This window comes from Antedon bifida, chromosome 4 (assembly GCF_963402885.1).
Source record: "Antedon bifida chromosome 4, ecAntBifi1.1, whole genome shotgun sequence".
Lineage (NCBI taxonomy): Eukaryota > Metazoa > Echinodermata > Crinoidea > Comatulida > Antedonidae > Antedon > Antedon bifida.
In genome coordinates, this window is record NC_136229.1 from 26,038,431 (window position 1) to 26,060,730 (window position 22,300).

At 32.7% G+C, this 22,300-nt stretch overlaps 1 protein-coding gene across 1 annotated transcript in view; it reads right to left on the bottom strand.

Moving 5' to 3' along the window:
* Positions 1–131: 131 nt before the first annotated feature.
* Positions 132–22,300, bottom strand: part of LOC144840715 (PAS domain-containing serine/threonine-protein kinase-like) — a 29,404-nt gene continuing 7,235 nt past the window's right edge. The window contains exons 3-22 of the mRNA XM_078696686.1: positions 16,502–16,620; positions 14,627–14,772; positions 14,059–14,264; positions 13,739–13,909; positions 10,265–10,405; positions 9,706–9,840; positions 8,966–9,134; positions 8,408–8,509; positions 7,817–7,983; positions 7,186–7,348; positions 6,867–6,948; positions 5,665–6,617; positions 5,207–5,385; positions 4,937–5,098; positions 4,631–4,756; positions 4,217–4,351; positions 3,666–3,865; positions 3,252–3,385; positions 2,533–2,673; positions 132–1,171 (exon numbers count right to left, since the gene is read on the bottom strand). Coding sequence (XP_078552812.1) covers positions 1,047–1,171; positions 2,533–2,673; positions 3,252–3,385; positions 3,666–3,865; positions 4,217–4,351; positions 4,631–4,756; positions 4,937–5,098; positions 5,207–5,385; positions 5,665–6,617; positions 6,867–6,948; positions 7,186–7,348; positions 7,817–7,983; positions 8,408–8,509; positions 8,966–9,134; positions 9,706–9,840; positions 10,265–10,405; positions 13,739–13,909; positions 14,059–14,264; positions 14,627–14,772; positions 16,502–16,620 — 3,756 coding nt within the window. The 3' untranslated portion in view covers positions 132–1,046. The remainder of the gene's footprint in view (positions 1,172–2,532; positions 2,674–3,251; positions 3,386–3,665; positions 3,866–4,216; positions 4,352–4,630; positions 4,757–4,936; positions 5,099–5,206; positions 5,386–5,664; positions 6,618–6,866; positions 6,949–7,185; positions 7,349–7,816; positions 7,984–8,407; positions 8,510–8,965; positions 9,135–9,705; positions 9,841–10,264; positions 10,406–13,738; positions 13,910–14,058; positions 14,265–14,626; positions 14,773–16,501; positions 16,621–22,300) is intronic.

The following is a 22,300-nucleotide window of genomic DNA, read 5'->3' on the forward strand; positions in this document are numbered from 1 at the left end:
CAGATAAACTCGTTACTCACAGTGAACAATAAATATTGATATTTTAGATTGCATAAAGTATATAATATACATCCAGAATATATTTTAAAACACACATCACAAATAGTAGGCAACCATTTGGTACAGAAATACATATTAATATCTTTAAAATATATGAACATATTAAAAATAATTTAATAATGATGGCTATAGTTTAGTAATTTGTAAAAATTTAAATGTTACCACCAATTTCAATAAATATTGTTATATAACTTAATCATTCAATTTGCATACTATAAAAATTAAAATAAAAAAGTTTATTTTTGAAAAGATATTAAAGCAGTGTTATGCAATAATGTATCATAAATTTAGACCTGAAATTAATCTGTGCTCTTATATATTTATATACCTTAAAACAAAATAATAATTTATATTACAAAGAAGCACACGTGCAACTATAGAACTCTATATTCAAACATAAAATACACACACATGTACAGTAAAATGGGTTAAACCATTTTGCAATAGGGATGTTATACACATTATAAAGCACATACACTTTCACAGGGAAAGACTGGAAAATATTGTTGCTTTCTAATCAATTCTTCAATCCTTGGATTAATCGTAAAGATACAAAATCAATCCATTATCAATTAGGTAAATTGGAAAATCATTGGTAAAAACTTGCAGTCAAATTTATCATGATTTACCACAACTCACTTTGTACTTATAAAACTTGGTTTTGGTACTATTTTGCGTTGCAACAAGATTCACAACTGCACATCACTTACAGGATAGCAAAAGCGGTAAAATGCAGCAATAACTTATTAGATTATCCACATCAAGCGGATAGCCTATTGTGACTGTAATAGTATTTTCAAATGTACACTAGAAAAGTCTAAAGATCACTTCCTTTCTTTTTACTTGAACCTTAACAGCCTGTAAGTTACTCATAGACCATGGATCACATTCCTTTCCAGTAACCTCAACAATCAAGTTATTGAGCTATTGGTAGGCCAGAGATCACTTCCTTTCATATCACCAGAACCTCAAGAGGCTCAAGTTCTTCAGCTACTGGTAGTGCTTTCATTCATGCTACCCTCTAAATCCAGGTATTTTTTCAATTCTGCCTCCAATTCATACTCGCATTGATCTTCATCTGGGCCCTCTGCTGGTGGACCAGAGTCAACAGCTAGTTGAGAAGAATAAATATTTCAATTAATAACACTTATAAGTTAAAGAAGATTACATTGTTGATGAAAATTATGTTTTACAACTTACAAGAAAATGAATTTTGTTTTAGAAAATGGGTGTTACTGTTGGTAAAAAAATTTTCGATGGGAAACAATTTTTGTAAAGAAAATTATTTTATCTTAAATGCGTGACAAATTTGATGTGTTTTTATTGTTACTGTTTGATGGTGTCAATATTGATGAAGGTATGTGTAATAATCCGAAGAATTCTGTATTATTCATGTACTTCCTGGTTTCCTTTAAACAATAACAATCGCACAAACTTGCTGAAGTGATGCAAGGATTGTGATAAACAAAATGCAATTAAAAATACTGTACAATACATACAAGAAAAACAACAAAATAAAACAAGTTTAGTTGTAGTAAAGCCTCTTTTCCATTAGCAAATATATTCACACATTCCTGAGTTATGATTGGTGGTGTTTTTTTTCACGTCACAAAAAGTAGATGAAAATATTAATACTCATGAGCATTAGTCAACACTTTCGATGCGTGTGAATAAATTTGACTAGTGGAAAACCAGCTTTAGATACAAAATTAACATATATTAGCAACATGCACATAAAAAATACATAATACATTATTATTTCCGGACCAACATGCTAATGTCCTTTACAATTTGAAATTAATGGTTAATAGCAACATTATAGTATTATTTTAAGACAAGCAAATATCATTTTATAATCGGTAACAAAAAAATACAATGATTTTAAAATTAGTTGTTAGTATTGGATGATTAGTGTGCAGTTAGTCCATGTATCTAACCTAAAACTTGTAGGAAAGCGCCATCAACGTTAATAGCTGAGATGACGTTGGTATTGTTTTTGTAACTCTAGTAGATCACCATCGTCAACATCAATATAACGGTCAGCTGGGGAAATTGAGTTGGGAATAACTCCTGGAAATAAAATGCCAGCAAATGTAACAGAAAGTAAAGATTTACAGCCTCAATCGCACTGGACTAGTTTACTAGGCTTTAATCTTTAATTGTAAAGATCTACCCCATTATTTAATGATAATTTTAGGCCATGTTACAAGCTTCAGAATAGATTTCACTGCATGAGGCAATTTCCCAAGTCAATATGGGTTTCGTCATTTTTTATACTCCCAACAATTAAAGTCATCAATTCACATCAGGACAAAGTCTATCTAGTGCTGACTATCAGTCATTATTTAGAATGGAAAAAGTAACGAAGCCTGGTGCGATTGGGGCTTTATTAAACATAATTGTGTTTAGAAAATGACAAGAAGCATAGTTTTTAAAACAACTTAACAAATGCTTTTGGAACATATCACTTACTGTCGTGTGGTAAAACCTCTTCCCATTTGTATTGGCTAATATCAATTGGTAAATTAATCCATTCATGTTTCTCCAGTTGGTCTATGGTACATCGCCACTTAGGCTCAGGGTGAAGCATACGTTCGATCACATTAAAAAGCTCTATGAAATATTTTTTAAAGAACAAAAGTAAATCATGTTATTTTTTCTTTTTCTATTGAAATATTTCAGACAAAGTGAAACAAGATTAATGGAGATGAATTAATGATGGAAAAATGATGGAATTTTGTACATAGCAACAACAAGAAAAAGGTAAAAATTACAGTCGAGTCATCAAGCGGTTAAGGCAGGGGCGCCGCAAACCATAGCTATACAATCGGCACAGGTTCAAGACACTCTTCGACCATTGTTTTAGTGGTAGAAGAAGTTTTCTCGGATAAGGACTTAAAACTGGTCCAGTGTACACATTTGGCTCGTGTGCACTTTAAAGAACCCAGTACTGTACATCTTTCGGAGAGTAGGGATTTACCTTCGTGTACTGGCCCATTCAGCCCCTGACATTGTGGACAGACAAACAGGCGCCGTTTTGGTGGCAGCACTTGACACGAAGGGACCCTTAGGGGAGCAGAAAGTTGTGGTATGTGTCGTCAACACCTGTGTGTAATTTATCACAATAGGCTGCAAGTCGCAGGTTGTTCCCCATTTACATTTACATGAATAAATTTATATTAAAAACAAACCTCTAGATACATCAAATGGAGGGTTAAGGATTGCCTGTATTGTTTCCTCAATATCATAAAATGGATTCTCGCCATAGACTAGGGTGTAAAGGGTTACTCCTAATGCCCACATCTCTAACTCTGGTCCTCGATATCTGTCAAAAAAAAATATCAAATAAAAATGAATATTAAACAAATATTAATTTAACATAAAAAGATTTTAATAACCCTATTGGAAAAATTGGCACTGTCTTCAAGTCCTGGCTTTTTTTTAAAACTCCACTTTCAAAGTCCATCACAAGATTTAGTCAGAAGAGGAGAATATGAGGACAATAAAATAAAGAATAAATTGATTGGGGCCTATCAGCTAACAACATCACAATTGTTTAATCACGTCCCCTACCAAAAAACATTTAACTGAAAGAGCGAACTTACTTGTTTCCCATTAAAACTTCCGGAGAGCAGTATTCCAATGTGCCACAAAATGTCGAGAAGACTTTGTCGGGAATGAGATACGCAGAAGAGCCAAAGTCTATAATCTTAACTTCAAACTGCTCATTGAGTATCATATTCTCGTCTTTAATGTCTCGATGAACAATGTTCTGTCGATGTAAGTATGCTACTCCAGCCACAACCTGGTATAAAGTGTCGACACGTTAGTAAAATAAACATTTCAAAAGTAAAAAAATATTTGAATTGTTACATAATGTTTATAATTCTAGTAGTTTTGAATTTGTCTTTTTCACTTTTCGTTTCATATATAAATTACCTTACTCCTGTAAAATTGACCTAAGACCTACTGTTTAATCGGAAGAATGAGGTAATCGAACTATATCCTATGACCTAGCCAAGGTGGCACATGTACAATGTAGGTTCCTATTTGTACAATATTCTCAATCTCATGCCCATTTAATTTATGCGATATCCTCACAGCCGTTATTAATGTTTAGTATTATAAGATTTCAAAATATAAAAGATATTCATACTTGTCTGAAGATGTAACTGGCCAAAGGTTCGTCTAAGTTTGGTCGCTTGTCTATGAATTCAAACAGGTCCATCCCTGATCCATGCTTTTTCATTATCATTTGGAAAAAATTATCGTTTTCAAAAAATTCTACAACCTATCAGAAACAAATTAGAAATGTTATTAAAGTGAAAACTATGTTTCAATCAATCATAAAACATTTATTTCCAAAAACATGGTGGCATCACCTAGTTTAATGAAAAGAATAGTAGATTTTCTTACATCAGCTCTCCTTCCAATGGACAGCGTTGTAACCAAGTTACACCAACAGAAAGTTCAAAGTTCACATATTAAACCCTCTTCTTAGCATATTGTTTTGCAAACTTTGAATGAATTAATAATTGTAAACAAAGATACAGAAATCTCCAGTACTTACAGATACAATATTTCTATGGTCTAATTTCATAAGTAAAGACAACTCCATTGGAACTCGTCCATATTCTGTGTCTTCAACCCAATTTTCCTTCAGAATCTTGTGTTTTCGTATAAATTTCACAACAACCTATACATGAATAAATGTAATAAGTCTTGAAACAGAAACACAATGATTTGAATTGATACATCTAGAGGACGAGATTTCGCTAGCTCACCCTCCAAAAACAATTCTATGTCTATTGTTTAAATGTCAAACATTGTATCACTGACGTAGCTTGAATACAAATTCCAATTAAGTTTAGTTTACCATTTCGTCATCACTTTTTCTGGTAGCCATCTTGACAAATCCGAATGCTCCTTTACCGATGCATATCGTCGTTTCATACTTTTCATTATACTGCCCTCTGCCAGGATCTTGCTCCTCGTCTATGTCAGACATATCATTAGCTTTTGCTGCAGCTGTAAGGGCCTAAAAAATAAAAATAAAGAACTTGAGAAAATAAAAGCACCCTGTAGTAATGTTATAATGAAACATAATAGATCTGCCTACTTAGTTGTTTTATAAAATTTAATTTACCTCTCCAAAGCTACGATGACTCTGAGAGGCATTAAAGGTACTGTTAAAACTTGACGCAAATGTTAAATTGGATATATGTCGCCCTCCTTCACCAGGATCTGATGGGTCACGTGACAGCCAAATGCAATACAAGGTGTTGCCGTCATCAAGTGAAATCTTCTTGATTGAAAATAAAATTCCTATTGTGAAAAAAAAAATGTAATTTGTCACATTCTGTTTCCTTCATTAGCAACTTTATGTGATTTAGAAAATAAGCATTGCATTGTCATTCACCAATCAATCCAACAATGTTTCTACTTTTTGTAAGGCAAGAAATTGTGCAACCAATCAGATCGCAGGAAATTAGTACAAAAACAAAAACAATAAAATGGGTTTTCTCTGCGAAAAGTGCCTCTGTCTAGTGAAAACATGTCTTAGACCCTTGTATATACAGTTTCCTTTTGGATATGTTTACTCACCAATGTATGATCCATCTTTATGTCGACCCTGTCCTATAAAACTACCCTCTGGTATAGATGATGTCATCGACACTGTTGAAGCAAACCGCGCATTCTTATGTGATGGTGTTGACGTCACATGAAAAGAATCTACATCATCAATTTCAGTGTTTATATTACAATTGTTAACGTTATCGTCAGCGAAGCTAACACGAGACTGTGCACGCTCTAGAGGTGGAGGTGCAGAGGTCGTCGCAGCTTCTGCTTGGTCTTTGTCAGTAGTGACCACATCTTGATGGGTTGTAGGAAGGCCTTTATCATTGGCAATAACATCTGGTTCTTGCAGCGGCTTCTTTGGGATGCCTTCCGCTGTTGCATGTCCTCGTGGAGTCACCTCTCTAGCAGTTAGCACTTGTGAGTGTTCATCGCTAAAATCAACATCTGCATCAGCTGGTGGTTCTATATTTAGAGCCTCCATTTTATTATGTTGTTCGACAAGACTTTTACTTAGTGGTGATATAATTATTGTAGAGGGTGCACTAAGTAGCTCAGCTGTGGATGAAAGCGTTCTATTACGACACGTTTCATCAGTGTTATTCATAGACGTCTTAGATTCATCTGAATTCCTCGAGGACAATCTACGTTCTCGAGGTCCAAAACTATTACGTTTCTCGCTTCCGACTGGATTAAACACATCATCTTTATCTAATAGGTGTAGGTCCCCCGTTGATGAGCATGGGCTGATCGATCCTGGTATACTGTGTATATTAACCTCCATACTGGTAATGCTACCAGGGGGTGTGGCTCCTTGGCTTATCTTTCTATCAGACATAGGACTTCCAAGTGGTGACACTGATGGAGGCGTACGTAGCAGATCAGCAGTGCATGCACTTTCTGGTCGGTTATATGAAGCCCGATCAACACTCAGATCATTAATTTTCTGGGCTTCTCGTAGTAAATCAGTTGTTGAGGGTCTACATAGAAATTTAATAAAAATATTTGATATAAATGTGTACAAGTAAAAGTTAAATGTTTTGTGTTTTTTTCATAATGAAACTGAATTAGTATTAGAGTTTCCATACATCATCACCTAAGGAAAGCAGTTTCCTAAAGGTTAACTCGAATGGGATGATTTTATACACAACTAGGCGAAGAGTTTACCAAAAATACCAACATTTTATATAGTATCCATCACTTATAAATTAAATAATAATAATTGATACCTTTCAGATTGACCAGACAAGCGCAGTTGATTTAAGGCATGTGAGATATTGTCAGTACCACTTTTGTCAAATGGACCATCATCTGAAAAATGCATTCAATTTTAACAAGAATGGAGCCCATAAACCTGGGACTAACTACCTGTTTATATTTCAGGATTTCCTTAAAGATATTTTGAATAAAATCAAATTTTAATTAGGCTATTTTATAAAGTTGTAATGAAGTCACTCGGGGGAAAAAAAAATTATATATAATTTATAATAAAAGGGTTTACCTTATAGTAAAATTATATTTATTTATAAAAAATAAATAAATGATTACCATCATCCTGTCTAGATTGCCTACTGTGTGCTCTAGAACTGGTAGGATGAAAGACCACACCACCACCCCCAGGGTCATCATCATCAAATGGGGGTAAGGGCATTGAACTATCATCGATAATATCCAAATGGTCATAGAATTCTGGAATTAGATTGGTAATGTGCTAGAAAAGCAAAAAAAAAGGAAAAAAACAATGTGATGGAAATGTTTTTTTTCAGTTTTTCACTCAACAGTATTTATTTAAATGAGAGGTTTAAAATTAATGATTGTATTGTCAAGCATGTAGTCAAACTAGTCTTTTGTTTTGGCTATTCCTTTATGTTTATACATTATTATTTATTATTTGTAGTCATTTTTTTTTTTGTCAATGGGTGGCCAACAATTGACATTTGCTCTTATGCTCTACCTTGACTTCACATTTGTTTTCTTATTATAGCCATACAGTAATGGTTGTAAAATTTGATAATTTGTAATGAAGATAATGAACTGTGAACATGATAAAAACACAGGACCTTTGGAACATCTTTTTAACAAAATTCTACATTTAACTGCACTCCAAGATACAACCCATTTTAATATAAACAATTTTTAAAAAGAGAGAAGGTGTAGATAAATACAAAATGTTGCCTACTTTGCCAACGAGCTCATGTTTTGGGAAGCCAAACAGCATGAGCGAGAAGTTATGATTGACACTGTGAATGGTACCATTATCTAGCACACTCAACATTCCACTGATGTTGGCTAACACCCAGATTGTTGCTTGGTAACATTGAGATGCTCCAGATGATGTAGATAAACCTAGAAATTCAAGTGGTATATGAACACTACTTTACTATCCAAACATCCAATTCTATTTATCCTAATGGTATTTGGTTTAATGTTTACACAACTGTGATGACGTAAATTGTACTATGTCAGAGTTGGACAAACATCTGACCAATTACTCAACTTCCTGACGCAAAGCTACTCCACAGTAGTTTACTACAATTATGTATTGTTCTGAATACCTACAATAGATTTGGTCAGGGGGAGGGGGTTTCATAGTAAGTCAATGATCACAAGGATATGACTGGAGAAGCAGCAGAAGAAAAAGGATTGTTCTTCATACTTGTTATTAATTTGTGGTCATAACTAAATGTGTCTATAATTATACAAAATAGAAATGTACCCATGGGTAAAACCGTTTGGTTACGTTAGATTGAAGTCTTATTAACCCCGTTACCTGTATTACTAGTCTCTGTAAAGTTTGGAAAGGTGTTCGATTGTGACGTGGACATTGGCGTTCCATAGTTCACAGCCATTGAAGCATTGCAAGATGTAGAGCCTGTAGTGGTAGAAAGCATTTGTATGAATGTAAAATATATTTTCAAGGTTATCTTTGCACTAAAAATTATAGAGTTGGATGACGGAATTGCAACAACTTATGACCAAATAAAGGTTTAAATTCCAAGCGTAGGTAACTAAACTCTAAGCATAGGTAGCTACAGGTAAACTGCAAGTGTACCTTAAGGTGACTAAAAGTCTATTCCAAGCGTAAGTAACTACTAAGTGCATGTAGGTAAACTCTAAAGCGTAGATGAGTAAACTTTAAATGTAGGTGAATAAACTCTATTCCAAGTGTAGGTGAAAAAAATCAAAGTGCAGGTGACTAAATTCTAAGCAAAGGAGCTTAAATTCCAATTGTGGTAACTAAATTAAAAACTTAGGTGATTTATTATACATCATGCAACTATGATGTAAAAGGAAAGGATCTTAGATGAGAATGATTGAACTAAAGTACCTGACGTCGATGATGTTAATTCTTGGCTGCTAAGGGCTGATTGAGGCTTGGCTGCCTCCACTACGTCAGGCAGTGGTAACTGCATTGTTGGAATGGGCTTAAGAAGAGCACTCAAAGGGAACGTAGAGCCATCTTTAGTTCTTCCAGTCAGCCTTTGTTTTCTTATTTCCTGCCGAATACATTCATAAATCGACATCGTAAACACAGTTAACTCTTTCAATACCGGACACCCTTGGGCTGGCCTATATGTCTGGTTTTCCAGATTCTGAATGTATTTTTAATGGTAATGGGGATGTCAATAATTATATGGTTTAGGAGAGTTTCCGATTTCAGATCTCAATTTTAGCCCAACACAAGTCCAGTTGAATACTAATATCTACCAATTCTAATTATTCTTTTTCTTTATTTTTCGTGTTTTCTCTGTTTCCATTCAGATTTACCGTAGAAACCAAATTGACTAAGAGTTTTCAGGGAACGTGACGACAGAAGTAATTATGCGCAAACAAAGTGTAAAGTTCTGTCTACACTATCAAACTAGTTGTGCCCAAATATGGTAGTGATATGACATCATCATGTCCATATATGGGCACATCACATTTATTTTTCACATAAAATTTGATAGTGTAGACAGAGCTAATAAAGCTATTCCCATAACCCAGTATAAGCAACAACTTGTATACCTTTACCAAGCACAAGCAAACATGAGGATAGAATAAACATGGTTTTATTACATACAGTACCTTTGATAATTTACAATCTGCATCAGGCAGAATGAATGATGGTATTAACTGCTTAATGTTCATTCCAATCAAGTCTGAATCTGATGAGTAAGCATGAATGTAAGCTAGTTGGCTGTCAGCTGACAAAATGCAACCCTACAAAAAGTATCAAAGAAATATTATTTCATTTAATTTCTCATTTGTTCCCATTTAATTTGTATTATGATATTATTAATAAAATAATAATACACTACAACTACATGAGACAGGGCCTAAAGTGTAAATCACTATCCCTTAGACACACCCAACAAATTACAATTACAATCTTCATTTAATTTAAATTTATTCAGCTCATACAAATTAAAATAAATACACTACATATAAATAAAAGCTAAAAACATGAAACAGTGAAGCCCAAAATTGAATTAAATCTATGTGGGGACATTTAATAAACAAAAACAAAAATAATTTGTCAAATGTGTGAAAATGTCTTCTATTTACCAGACAATTTCAAAGTAATTAAATAGAAGCATTACTGCAGTTACTGGAGTAAACTAGCATTGCAATGATCCCTACTTACAGAGGCATCGATGGTAGCTACTGCAGACTCCTTGTCCACTGGTTCCATGACAACCAGACATCTAGGGTCTGCATCGTTTGTTATCTTCTTTATCCATACAGATACTGGTAATACAAGCCTATTACAATCTATAGCATCCATCTACAACCAAAATCACAGTAGAATACAACAGAATCCTTCATTTAGGACACACAAATAATTATTAAGGGGCCACATTTATGTGAAAACGAATTAGGGGGAAAATACTTAGCAGTAATTTACTGTACACAGGTTAGACTTATGGCCTATGATACATGTGATACATAAGTGACACTGTATTACAGAGCCTATTACTATTATATTTGACAAATTATAGATCTACAGGGTAGTACTGAGAATAATTTGGATGTTATCAGATAGTATAGGCATAGAGAAATTTAGCAACAAATGGTTTTTTCTGTTTTTTCTCACTGTGAAAAGGTAATAATTTAGAACAATTTTCTTTTCTATAAATAAAATAAGTCTATAAACCTCGCCCACAATTTTGAGTCATTTTTATGCAAGCAAAGCAGGGCGAGGCTATAATACCCAAGTGAGTAAGGAAATGATTCATAATATTGCATATTGCTTTATTATTAATGTGATGAAATTAATGTGTTTATTTCATTCCTAGACATGATAAATTATGAATGTAGATTTCTTGTATGTTTTGTATTTCGTTCTATTTAATGAGAGCCACAGGGCATTAACTCTCTTCTGAGAGTTGAAGGGTCACAAACTTAAAAAAAAAACACAAAATAAAATGGTGAAGATGAGGTCATCTGCAGAAGTAAGCCTTGGAACCCTGTGCTTGCACCACCATTGGGATTTCATGTTGAAGTATTAGATTGGAGAGCGACTCTTACCACCCTCTGTTAGTAATATTTATTCAATCAAAGACTATTTGAAATTAAAGAAAACTTTATAATTTTAACTCAATTTATTTCATTCACATATAAGTTTTACATTTTTATTCAACCTTTAATACTGAATATTCTAGAAATTCATTATTTTTTTTTCAGAACATTGACGAAAAGCAATCATTTCGTCAACAACAATTACAACAATTATGTAGGTAATTATTTCTCTTTTCAATATTAATTTAATGTTCATGGTCTAATGTTTAAATTAAATAAAAATATGTTTCTATATTTATATTCTGAAATATATCTAGAAACTACTGTAGAGCTGTATCATTATTTTCAAGTATCACTATAGTTCCAATGTTTATTTTTAGTTCAGTAAAATATACCATGTTCTCAGTGGTACATTTAAAAAGCCCATTTAGAAGAGAAATGCACACACATGCCGATGGCAGAATATTATACCTGTTGTTTGCGGGAATTGACACAGAATACAGCGTTAAAAATTAAGGTCTAGACGTTTTATTGGTAATAAAAAAACACAGTTTGTTTAAAAGACTGTAAATTTTCTTATTAAGGTAATATGATAACTTCATTTAAAAAAAGGGTAAATGCTGGTTCATAGATAGTACATTCGTAATGAAAATGTATAGCGCCTACAGTAGAATGTGTTTCAATCTACATCATGAATGTGTGTGTGTGTGTGTGAACAGGCAGCTGTCCTTAGCAGCAAAACATTATCGCAATATACAGTACATTATGCTGTGAAAATTCTAACCAAAATTATAATTGAAATTTCTAATAAAAATAGGTGTTGATGATGATAATGAATACATAAGTTGTCTCTGAAGTATTTTGTAATTAGTATTTTATTGAGAATGTGGTGGAGAGAAAACTTCATTATGAAAATATTATAATATTTAAGGTAATTAAAAACATAAAGAAATCAGATGTGAAAGTAGACATATAGAAACGTGTGTAGTGCGCACTAGGACATGCATAAAGTGCATACATAGTGGAGATAGAGAGGAAGTGGAGAGGGGTAGTGGAGAGGAGGAGGGAGAGGGGGAAAGAGAGTAGGAAAGAGAGTAGAGGGAGAGAGGAGGAGGGAGAGGTGGGGAAAGAGAGGGGAGGGAGAGGTGGAGGAAGAGAGGGGAGGAAGAGAGGAGGGGAGAAAGGAGGTGGAGAGAGGAGGGGAGAGAGGGGTAGAGGGAGTGGGGAGAGAGACAATACAATAGTGGAGATAGAGGAGATTACATGTAGTGCATACAGACAGAGAGAAAAGTGTGTAGTTCACATATATACAGTGGCATTAGCGTAGACAAGCAGAAAGTACACACAGTACAGAAAAAGATTATGAAGTCAGTGATAGCCAGACAGATAGTGCAGTGCACACAAAGTCATCATTGAGTATGTTTCTTGCATACAGACAGCGATAGGAGCATGCAGTGCACACAGAAAGGAGGACATGTCCGCATCGACAACCAATAAAATGTGTTTGCATGTAGCTATGTTTAAGCAGGTACGTGCAGTGCACACAAATAGTAGCGCATTCACCAACAATCAATAAAGTGTATTCACTGCATCCAGTATGAGAATAAACTGTACTATTATACGATGTAGTAAAGTAATGTGTATTTCGTGGCATGAATGTAATGTAAGAAATTACTATGGTGCATAGTCACACAGAAAGACCTACTTCTACTTGTAGTTCACGTTTAAATTGGATTTGCCGTTAGCTTCAGGTAACAAAGAAATTTATTTAAACTAATTCCACATGAAAAGCAGAACATGAATTGTAATTATAGCTACGGGGAATTAGATGAGAGATTTAATTAGTTTGCATTTGAAGAAATCTAACATCTGACTGGAAAGAAATAGCAGTTGTAATATTTTAGTTGTTATAACCATAATGAGATATGCTTATGAGTTCCCCTATGTAATCATATAATATATTTATCACAAGCTACAGTAATATGTTTTTATGAACTTTGGCTTACCAAGATGTACCATTTGTAAATGCTTAGTGTACAAGACTTGACTGATCGCTTTATAGAACAGGGATTAAAGCTTGTTTGTCACTTATTGTCAGATTTTATAAAGATGTACGAAACTGTTATACATTTTTACTAAATTGGTGCATACAAATAAATGAAAACATCTATTAAGGTGAAAATTCAAGACTTCACAAAGTTTTCAAACATATACTGCCTCTCATTCACTTCACAAAAATGACTCCTTAATGTGAGTGTCCTCTAAACAGGGGTGTCCCATGATAAACACACATTTCTTCTGTTAATTTGTGAACTCAGTTAAACTTACAGTTTGTGTGCAGACTTTTATTATTACCACTTCCATGGTAACTTTTTTCAACATTTTAACCAGAGGGTGTACTCACTTCACTGGCTTAAGTATTTATCATACTTGGCAACTTTAATCATACATCAGGTAAAAATAGTTATACGTAATCTGTTTTGTATTGTGTCTGCCTATCTCAGAAGTAGGCATAATTTATATGATGACAATGTCTCATACTCACTATGAGAAAAAGAAAAAAATGTAAAAAAACATTCTAAAAAGTTCTCAAACATACCACTTTTCCGGATAACATGACAACCTTTCCAGATGTTTCCATGTGCTCTTCCACGAGGGTGGTTTGCCTCTCATTCAACGGTGCATTTAACAAGTCTGATAACTTCATACCAATGAGGTCATCAGTTGTGAATCCAAACAGTTCCGATGACATACGGTTGGCTATCAGAATCTAGTGGCAAAAAATCATATCTTGAAAGTTCCATAATGTTTACATTAACTTGTTGAATCGCATGGTAACATGGTAATCTAGACCAGCGTTCTGTAAACTCGTTATTTCGGGGGAAAAGGAAGCAAAATATGAGGAAAAATATTACAAACCTCTGTTGACCTAGCTTTTATGGTCAAGATGGCTTTGTTTGGATTGTAGACTGTGGTTGGGAAAGTCATCCCAATTTGACCGCCACCAATGAAGTTGTAAAATGACCATGACTGACCCATTGATTGGCTCAAATCAGGGGCGGGTGAAGGTGCAAATGAACCTTTTGAGTGACCAGGGGCATAACTGAAGCTGTGCAGTCCGTCAGCTACAAAAAGAAATATTGATTAATAAATTAAGAAAAGGTTGAGAAATTGGTGTTAAAATTATAATTGACATATTTACTGTTACTAATAACATGGAATATTTCTCCATGATATACAGTAAACAAGCTTGCCATAACAATAGAACCTCTATTATGGAGACACCTTCTCTGGAAACAAAGTTTCCACTTAATTCAATATGTCCCTATAATAGAGGTTTTAAAATGTAATGTACCTTGCTACTTCATTTTACAACATCAAATATTATAATTCTCATTTAATTTTGAATTAACATTTCATTGCGCAATAAAAAAAAACTTGAATAATGGTGCATAAGCTATCTGTATTCATGAAGAAATTATTTAACCTTTGAAATTTTCCAACGTAATGCCGATATCTTCCTTCCGTGGTACATCCTTATGTAGCCGTGACTTTTCTGTTACTGGAAATGATTGGTTTAGCTCCAATGAACTATGCAATTTCTTGTCTACACCAAGTTCTGCCGCACGTTCCCTGTGGATAACAGAAAAATATTTATGTTTCAAAATCGATATTTTCAGAAATAATTTTAAAGATGTGTTTTATAGGCAGAAAAAAAATTTGTAAAATTTTACAAAATTAAACTGTCTACACAACAACCAAAAAACGAACAAATTAAAAAAAAATGTGTGAAAAATAATTATTGAAAACTATGGATTAAGCAATTTGAAAATTCTAAACTATTGATTATGCAAATTAAAAATGTTTAACTATTGATTATATTAAAATTGATTGAAATCTATTGATTATAACAGTTGATGTTTGAAATCTAAATTGATTGAAATCTATTGATTATAACAATTGATTTTTTAAATTCATTGATTATATAAATTGATGACTGAAATCTAATGATTATGAAAATGAAAATTGGAATCTATTGATTATGCAAATTGAAGATTGAAATTTATTGATTGCTTATAAAAATTGATGATTGAAATCTTGAATAAATGCAAATTAAGGATTGAAATCTTGATTAAATGCAAATTGAGGATTGAAATCTTGATTATGCAAATTGAGGATTGAAATCTATTGATTATGCAAATTGAGATTGAAATCAACTGATTATGAAAATTAATGAATAGAATCTACTGTATTGATTATATACAAATTGGTGATTGATTGTTTGATTAATTGGCCTGTGATAGATTGAATAGCAGTCTTAATTCCGATTCAACGTCTTTCCTCGTGATTAATCTTTGATTTAACTCATTTTGTTTTATTTTCAGATGACAACATGACAATAAATCATGCATGTAATCCAGGCTATAGGTTTTAAAGACTATTGCCTTACTGCATAAATAAAACATCCAGCAAAATTGTGATACATTAATTGTGATTTGAATAGAATTCATTATTGAATAGTACAAAGTAAATATGAACAAACCGAATTCACTGAACTATACTGTACCTCCAATAAAAAGCCACTAGGCCTATGTAGAATCAATAACTTTATTCTAATAAATACAGTTCTACATTAAAGTTGTCATTAATTGGAAGCAGATTAAAGGATTACCGATTTATTTTGTTAAAATAAGTTAACATATTTTAATATAAACATTATCAGTAACTTTTTTTCCAAATCAATGATGACAAGATAGTGTAATAATAAAGGAATATAAAAAAAAAAACAAGGACACAATTTTCTGTCGTAATGAGTACTTTAGTCGATGATTTACTGCAATCAATGGCACTGAAGGATGTATACTTGTTAGTCTTCGGAAATAATAATATTTAAATAGAGTATATTATTAACATATTTAATTTTTAAGCTTGTTTTGGTAATAATAAAATAGATTTAAAGCTAAAAAAAATTTCTCAGATTTAACCCCAACATACAACTGTAATAATATTGGGGAATCTAGGAGAACAAGTTTAAAACAAAGATCCTATACTTGATCTCTTTCCAGTGTGTTGGACGCTGGATTACTAATCGTGAGACTGTTGTTCGAAACCAACTCTCGCCGCATTGCTTGTATCCTTAGGCAAGACACTTACATTTGCCTCTCTCCACCCAGGTGTTTAAAATACTCATGAAAAGGGTGCTATATAAATGTGGTTTTATTATTATGCTTTTCCATTTCTGACCCGGTGCAAGGGTGAGGAACAAGGTACCAAAATATTCATTGGTAAGAAGAAGGAAATGCTAATGAAATTTCTGAGAACAAGGAATCGAAATTCGTATAAACTAAATGAATGACTTTACTTCTTTCCATTTCTAATCCGATCCAAAGGTGATGGATAAGAAGGTGTGCCAAACTGCTCCCATTCTTTCAAGCTTCCACCGAATGATTTAGAAAATATATGAGCACCTCCTGATCTTCCCTGAAAAGAAGAAGAAACAAGTAAATTATACATACAGTCAACTCTCGCAATATCGAACAACATTGGGCTGGCCAAATGTGTCTGATTTTTCAGAAGTCTGGTATTCACAATGTGTTTTTAATGGAAAAAAGAATTTGGGACCTGTTGGTCTACAAGAAAAGTTTGGTATTGGAAGAGTTTCTGGTTTTCAGAGAGTCCGGTGTTGGGTGAGGCGTTTTCATAGAGTATTAATTTATTTCTCCATCGACCCATAAACTTCTCAATCTACAGCATCATTTAAGTTGACTGGTACAATTTTGTCTAAAGGGTGGTTCCCACTAGTGACACAACGTAACGCAATCTACGCAAAATGCCCTTCTAATAATTGTGTTTGCCCCTGTCTGCATGAAATCAAACCTGTGATGTTTGCAGCACTATTGCATCGATACGTCACTGAATTGCGTTCTAGTGGGAACCACGCCTAATGCCGTATATGCCAAGAAGAAAGAATATAGAAAAATATATTGTGTCCCTGGATAAATTTTTTTAATTTAACGTCACATAATAAATCATATTTATTCACTTCAATAAAAATCAGATTAAAAAAAAAATTGTTTATAAATGAGAAATATACAGAAAGAGTAAATGGGTTTCTTTCTGGTTAAATTCAACTGTTTTTTTTCTTTTGGAAAAGCGAAATTGTTTTGCCAAAATAAACTTATACTGTAAAAACTACAACATTTCCTATTCAAAGTTTATTTTATTCATCTTTCATATTCATGTTTTGAGGGACAATAAAACTTTAATAATATTGTTAAAAAAATAAGAATGGTGAAAGGCGACTTTTGTAATATGCTGAGCAACAGTCGTATATTAAATTCAGTCGGCTAAATTCAGTCGTCTATATTCAATAAAACGTGATCTTCAAATTTGAAGTGGATTATTTTCCTTTTTAAAGAATCTTACATTTTATCGTAAATCTACTAAATGCTCTCAATTTAAATTGAAACCGAATTGCTTATAATCGGTCATCACTTTTAGTAATCTTCAATCAATTCGGTTATTGCTCGATGCATGGTGTATATTTCATTATGTAAAAAAATGTTAGTTTTACACAAGTAATCCCCTTTTTTTCTCATTATTTGTTCTTTCTTTATTCATTCATCTAATCTGTTTACACAAAGACTTTATACAATACAGTGTTTAAAGATGTATTGTCAACGAGATGGAAAATAAAGATGAATAAAGTCACTTTTGGCAACAAAAAAAGACAACAATAATAATTTCAATTTATAAAAAAAATAAACTGTTAACAAAATCTTCCGGTTGGTTTTTTTTTTTTTGAAGTTTGGTTATATCAGGTATTATCTTCCTTTTTTTTGCTCAAAGAGAATTCAATTATAATATATATGTTGCTTTAAAAAGGCTTATTAAAAAAATTAATGATGTAATATAGGGGTGCTCTACTATTTTCTTCTTTTTGTAAATCTTTTCCTCTCTTTGGACAAAAAGGCTATTGTCGGTTTATCTAGGTACTGTATTAAGTAGACATTTTGTTATGAGTAACTTTCCATCCACAAGTACATTTTTAAAAGACAATATTTATTGTTAACCTTCCTTTGTTCAATTTATTATTAACAATTAATCCTGTAATTTGTGTGTGCATGTAAAATATTCAGTTCATTATGGTTTTTCCATTTTTGAAGATAAAAATATATGCAAGTACATCATTGTATGTCCTCCTCTCCATTCACTTATCTTTTATCTAAATTCCACTTAATTGAAGCAGTTCAAACGCAGTTAATTTACTAAAGTGATAATCACTAAATGAATTATCGGCTTTGATGTTTTTCCTAAAGTGTAATTCAATGTAAAAAACATGTTTTGAATACAGAATCACTTTTGTACACAGCCATACAATGTTAATCTAAGATCTCTACTGTAAATAGAACTAGATGTGGCTTACCGCAAGATCATATAAATATGTTATTTTAGTCTTTGCTATAGCAACCTATCAATAAATTCATAAAATATGATAAATAAATAAAAGAAATCTGAAATTTAATATCTTCTAGTCGTGTCTTATCAATTTGCGTCATCAGCCTAGAGAAAGGAAAGCTGTGATATTATCTACAATATTTATAATTTTTCATGCTAGCATTTCTTTGACAACAGCTCAGGCAGATATGTATAATGTATATATTTTTTAATTATAATTCAAAAGAATGTCCTTGAATATTAACAATTAACATACATAACCTCTTAAAGACTTCCATAAACAATTAACAGACCAACAATTTCAAATAGATGAATATAGATATTTTAAAACGGAAGATAGCTTTTTACTTTGTAGGAACTTAGGAATCAATAAGTTAATGAGTGTGAAACCCCAGGATTTTCATGTTCTATTTGTTGACATGGCGATCAGGTGAGCACAATTGCATTTTTTTTTTTTATTCACACATTTACACAATTCACAATTACAGTATTTAATAGTATATCAAAAGAGTGAGTGCTTGTCAGTTTGGTAACCATTTCAGGTCATCACCTGGACAAAAAAAATTACATCCCATATTCATCCCAAATATTCAATTTGCTAAGTATTCAGTAAGATTGATCTTTTCCATTTGTTTATTCCATGGCTTAACTGTATGTTAATGACCTTATTCAATGGTTAAAGTGATAATCAATGGTACTAATCAACACCTGAGATATTTGTTCCAGGTAAGAGATGAATGCTGCTGCAACTGAAAGACAAACTATAAAGTGATCAAAATTCTTTTTTTTTTTAAGTTCTTGCAAGCTACAGTGCCAATCAATTTGTGTTGTATTCATTGAATGGAGAGAATATTTCTACATTGAAAGTCTATTCCATTCCACTCAAAAATCTAATTAATTTGTAACTGTAAAATTGTAGTCAGTGAAGTTATTATGCACGCATTTTGTACTGTCAAAACAGACATGCTGGCTTGCTTCTGCTAGAATAGAGGTTACTGTTCAAAATGCAAGTGGCATCTATCTACTAATAATATACAGTATCTCAAGGATTTTACAATCAAATGAGATCAGAATGAATTTTACTATCAAATTTTGAAAACTAATATGTCTGAGGATTGTAATATTGTCATTGACATTCAATAATACTTTCATGTGATGGCTTCATCAGCAAATCAATTTATATGGAAATTTGTGTATGTTGATGTTTTGGTTTATAAATTCAGGTGTAAGATGACCAAGTACAAATGAAAATGGGCAGTAATAATTTCTATGCAAAGCTTTTTCTATTCCATTATACTAACTGAACAAGTGTTCATTTTCAAAAAATTTAAACTATGATGAATACATTCAATTTACATTACAATGTAACCAACGTTTTTTACAGTATAGTAAATTACTACAATGTTTTTATAAATTTACATTACATTGCAGTAAAGCAGCTTCATTCTCTCAGCACACAGACTCACAGCAGATGACGATGTAAGGATACAGCATACAGCATAGAGCAAGTGGGCCTCAAACCATTGCCATGCCATACATTTCATCTTTTATTTCGGAAAAAAGAATACAGAGTACAAAATTCTCCATAGCTCAAGAACAAATTACAAGGCTATAAAGGATTACAGTTACTCTCTGAACCGCTTGGCCACTCACTGACATTGTGAAGAAAGCTATGTGTACAGTACAATCAATATGTTGAGCCTCTCAGTCATAATGCAATGGACTATTTTGTCATTTTAGACTTTAAAGAAAAGGAAAAGCTAACAGTTACTGGTCAGCCATGTGAAATTTGGCATGACGTTTATGATTGATTGACAGTAAATCACTATATACTGTATGCAGTTACCTTCCTTCCCTTCTAAGTAATGATTCCGAAAACTTTGACAGTTACAATTTTGAACCTACTGTCAAACGTCACATCATTCATCAGTATCAGCGACTATTTGACTACATTGATCGTGTGCAATTAAAATCACTATCGCTAGTCTCATAGCATTGCTATTAGTGTTAAAACGAATCTAAATGTGAGCCAGACGCATAAATTGGACTATTCACATAATTATATGTTTGCATTGACAAGAATATGTGGAATAAGAAAATAAAAATTCACAAAAGCACAATACAACTAGATTTGAACTCGTCACTTTGACGAGTTCGGGTTATCCGCGCAAACGCAACATGCACATACGTTTAAAATATATGAACGCCGACAATTATTATGCCATCCTATGACATGAATTAAATATGTTTACAGTGCTGAATTGTACCTATTTTGTAGCATACAGCATATTACAGTATTTACAGAATACATTGTATGTTATATACAGTGCAGCATAGACGAAATTACGAGACCCATCTTTTAAATCCAATTATTAACAAGATGACGTCATCAAATTGACTTATAAAGATAACAATTTTTGAAGATAATTATCTAAATAATTACATTAATACAAATTTGAAGAATTTTGAGCACGTAAAAGTGAGATGCGCTCTCGTTTAAATGCAATGAACTTTTACGCAAGAGATGAAAATATGACTTTTTGAATTCAACTGGCCATATGATGACGTCACAACATCTGATTGGCAAAATATTCACATGAATTTGTATCTACAATCCAATAGCTTCCAGAAAACGTTTTAATCATGATTATCACTTTTTATTCTGACGAGTTATAACAGATTGAAATTTACTGTAAAGATAAAAATAGGTGACCCACGTTATCTACATTTTTAGACATGATGACGTCATAAAAATTAAAATATTTTTAACTCATGCGAAAGATAGTTGATTGTCCTAGACAGTATTAAAATATATGAGGAAATGGAATACGTATAAGCGAGATGCGCTCTATTTAATGTAATGAGCAATAACGAAACAGTAAAAAATCCAATATTTTACATTCGTGTGGCCATACGATGACGTCATAACATCCGAGGGGTAAAGATTCTGCATGAATTCATATCTACAACATATCTGCTTCTATATTAAATTAAAAAAATTGGGGGTAACGGTTGATCCTGAGGAGCTATAATAGATTCAAAATAGGCATAATTTTGACAAAATTTAGTCACTTTTGCAACTAAAACACGCGCGAATGGTCTAAATCAACGTGTTCGTATGACATCATTTTAATTTGAAATTATGTCAATCTTTTTTAAAATGACTAGGAAAGGCTGTAAAATCATAATTCAAGAGAAAAACACATGATTTTCATGCTCCGTGCGCACCTTACGCGTAAATTTTTTCGCGCGCGTGGGAATTTTTGACATGCTTAAAATGTCATGATCAGCGTAAAAAGTTGATTAGAAATTAATTTTGCGCATTTTGAAATTTTAAATGCGCGTGCGCGCGTAACTTCTTGTGAAACATGCCATTTTTAATCCATAGAAAGTTTGCACTTGATATGACTTAAATTTTCACTAAGGTTCATGAAAGAATATTTGTTGGTTCTACAGTTATGATCAGTTATATAAATTCACAAAATCGCGCGTAACTTACGCAACGCGGCTCTGACATCGTCGAAAAGCTTGGCTGCACATCTACACTTCAATGTCAATCTTTTTACCAAGTTATACAAAGTTAAGTTCACAAGCAATAGGGGATATGCTGTAGACAAAAATCCGGGAAAGAAAGAAGAATAACAAAGAAGATGATGAAGAAAAAGATATTTACAATCACAAGGGTTATCCTGCAACTAAGTTG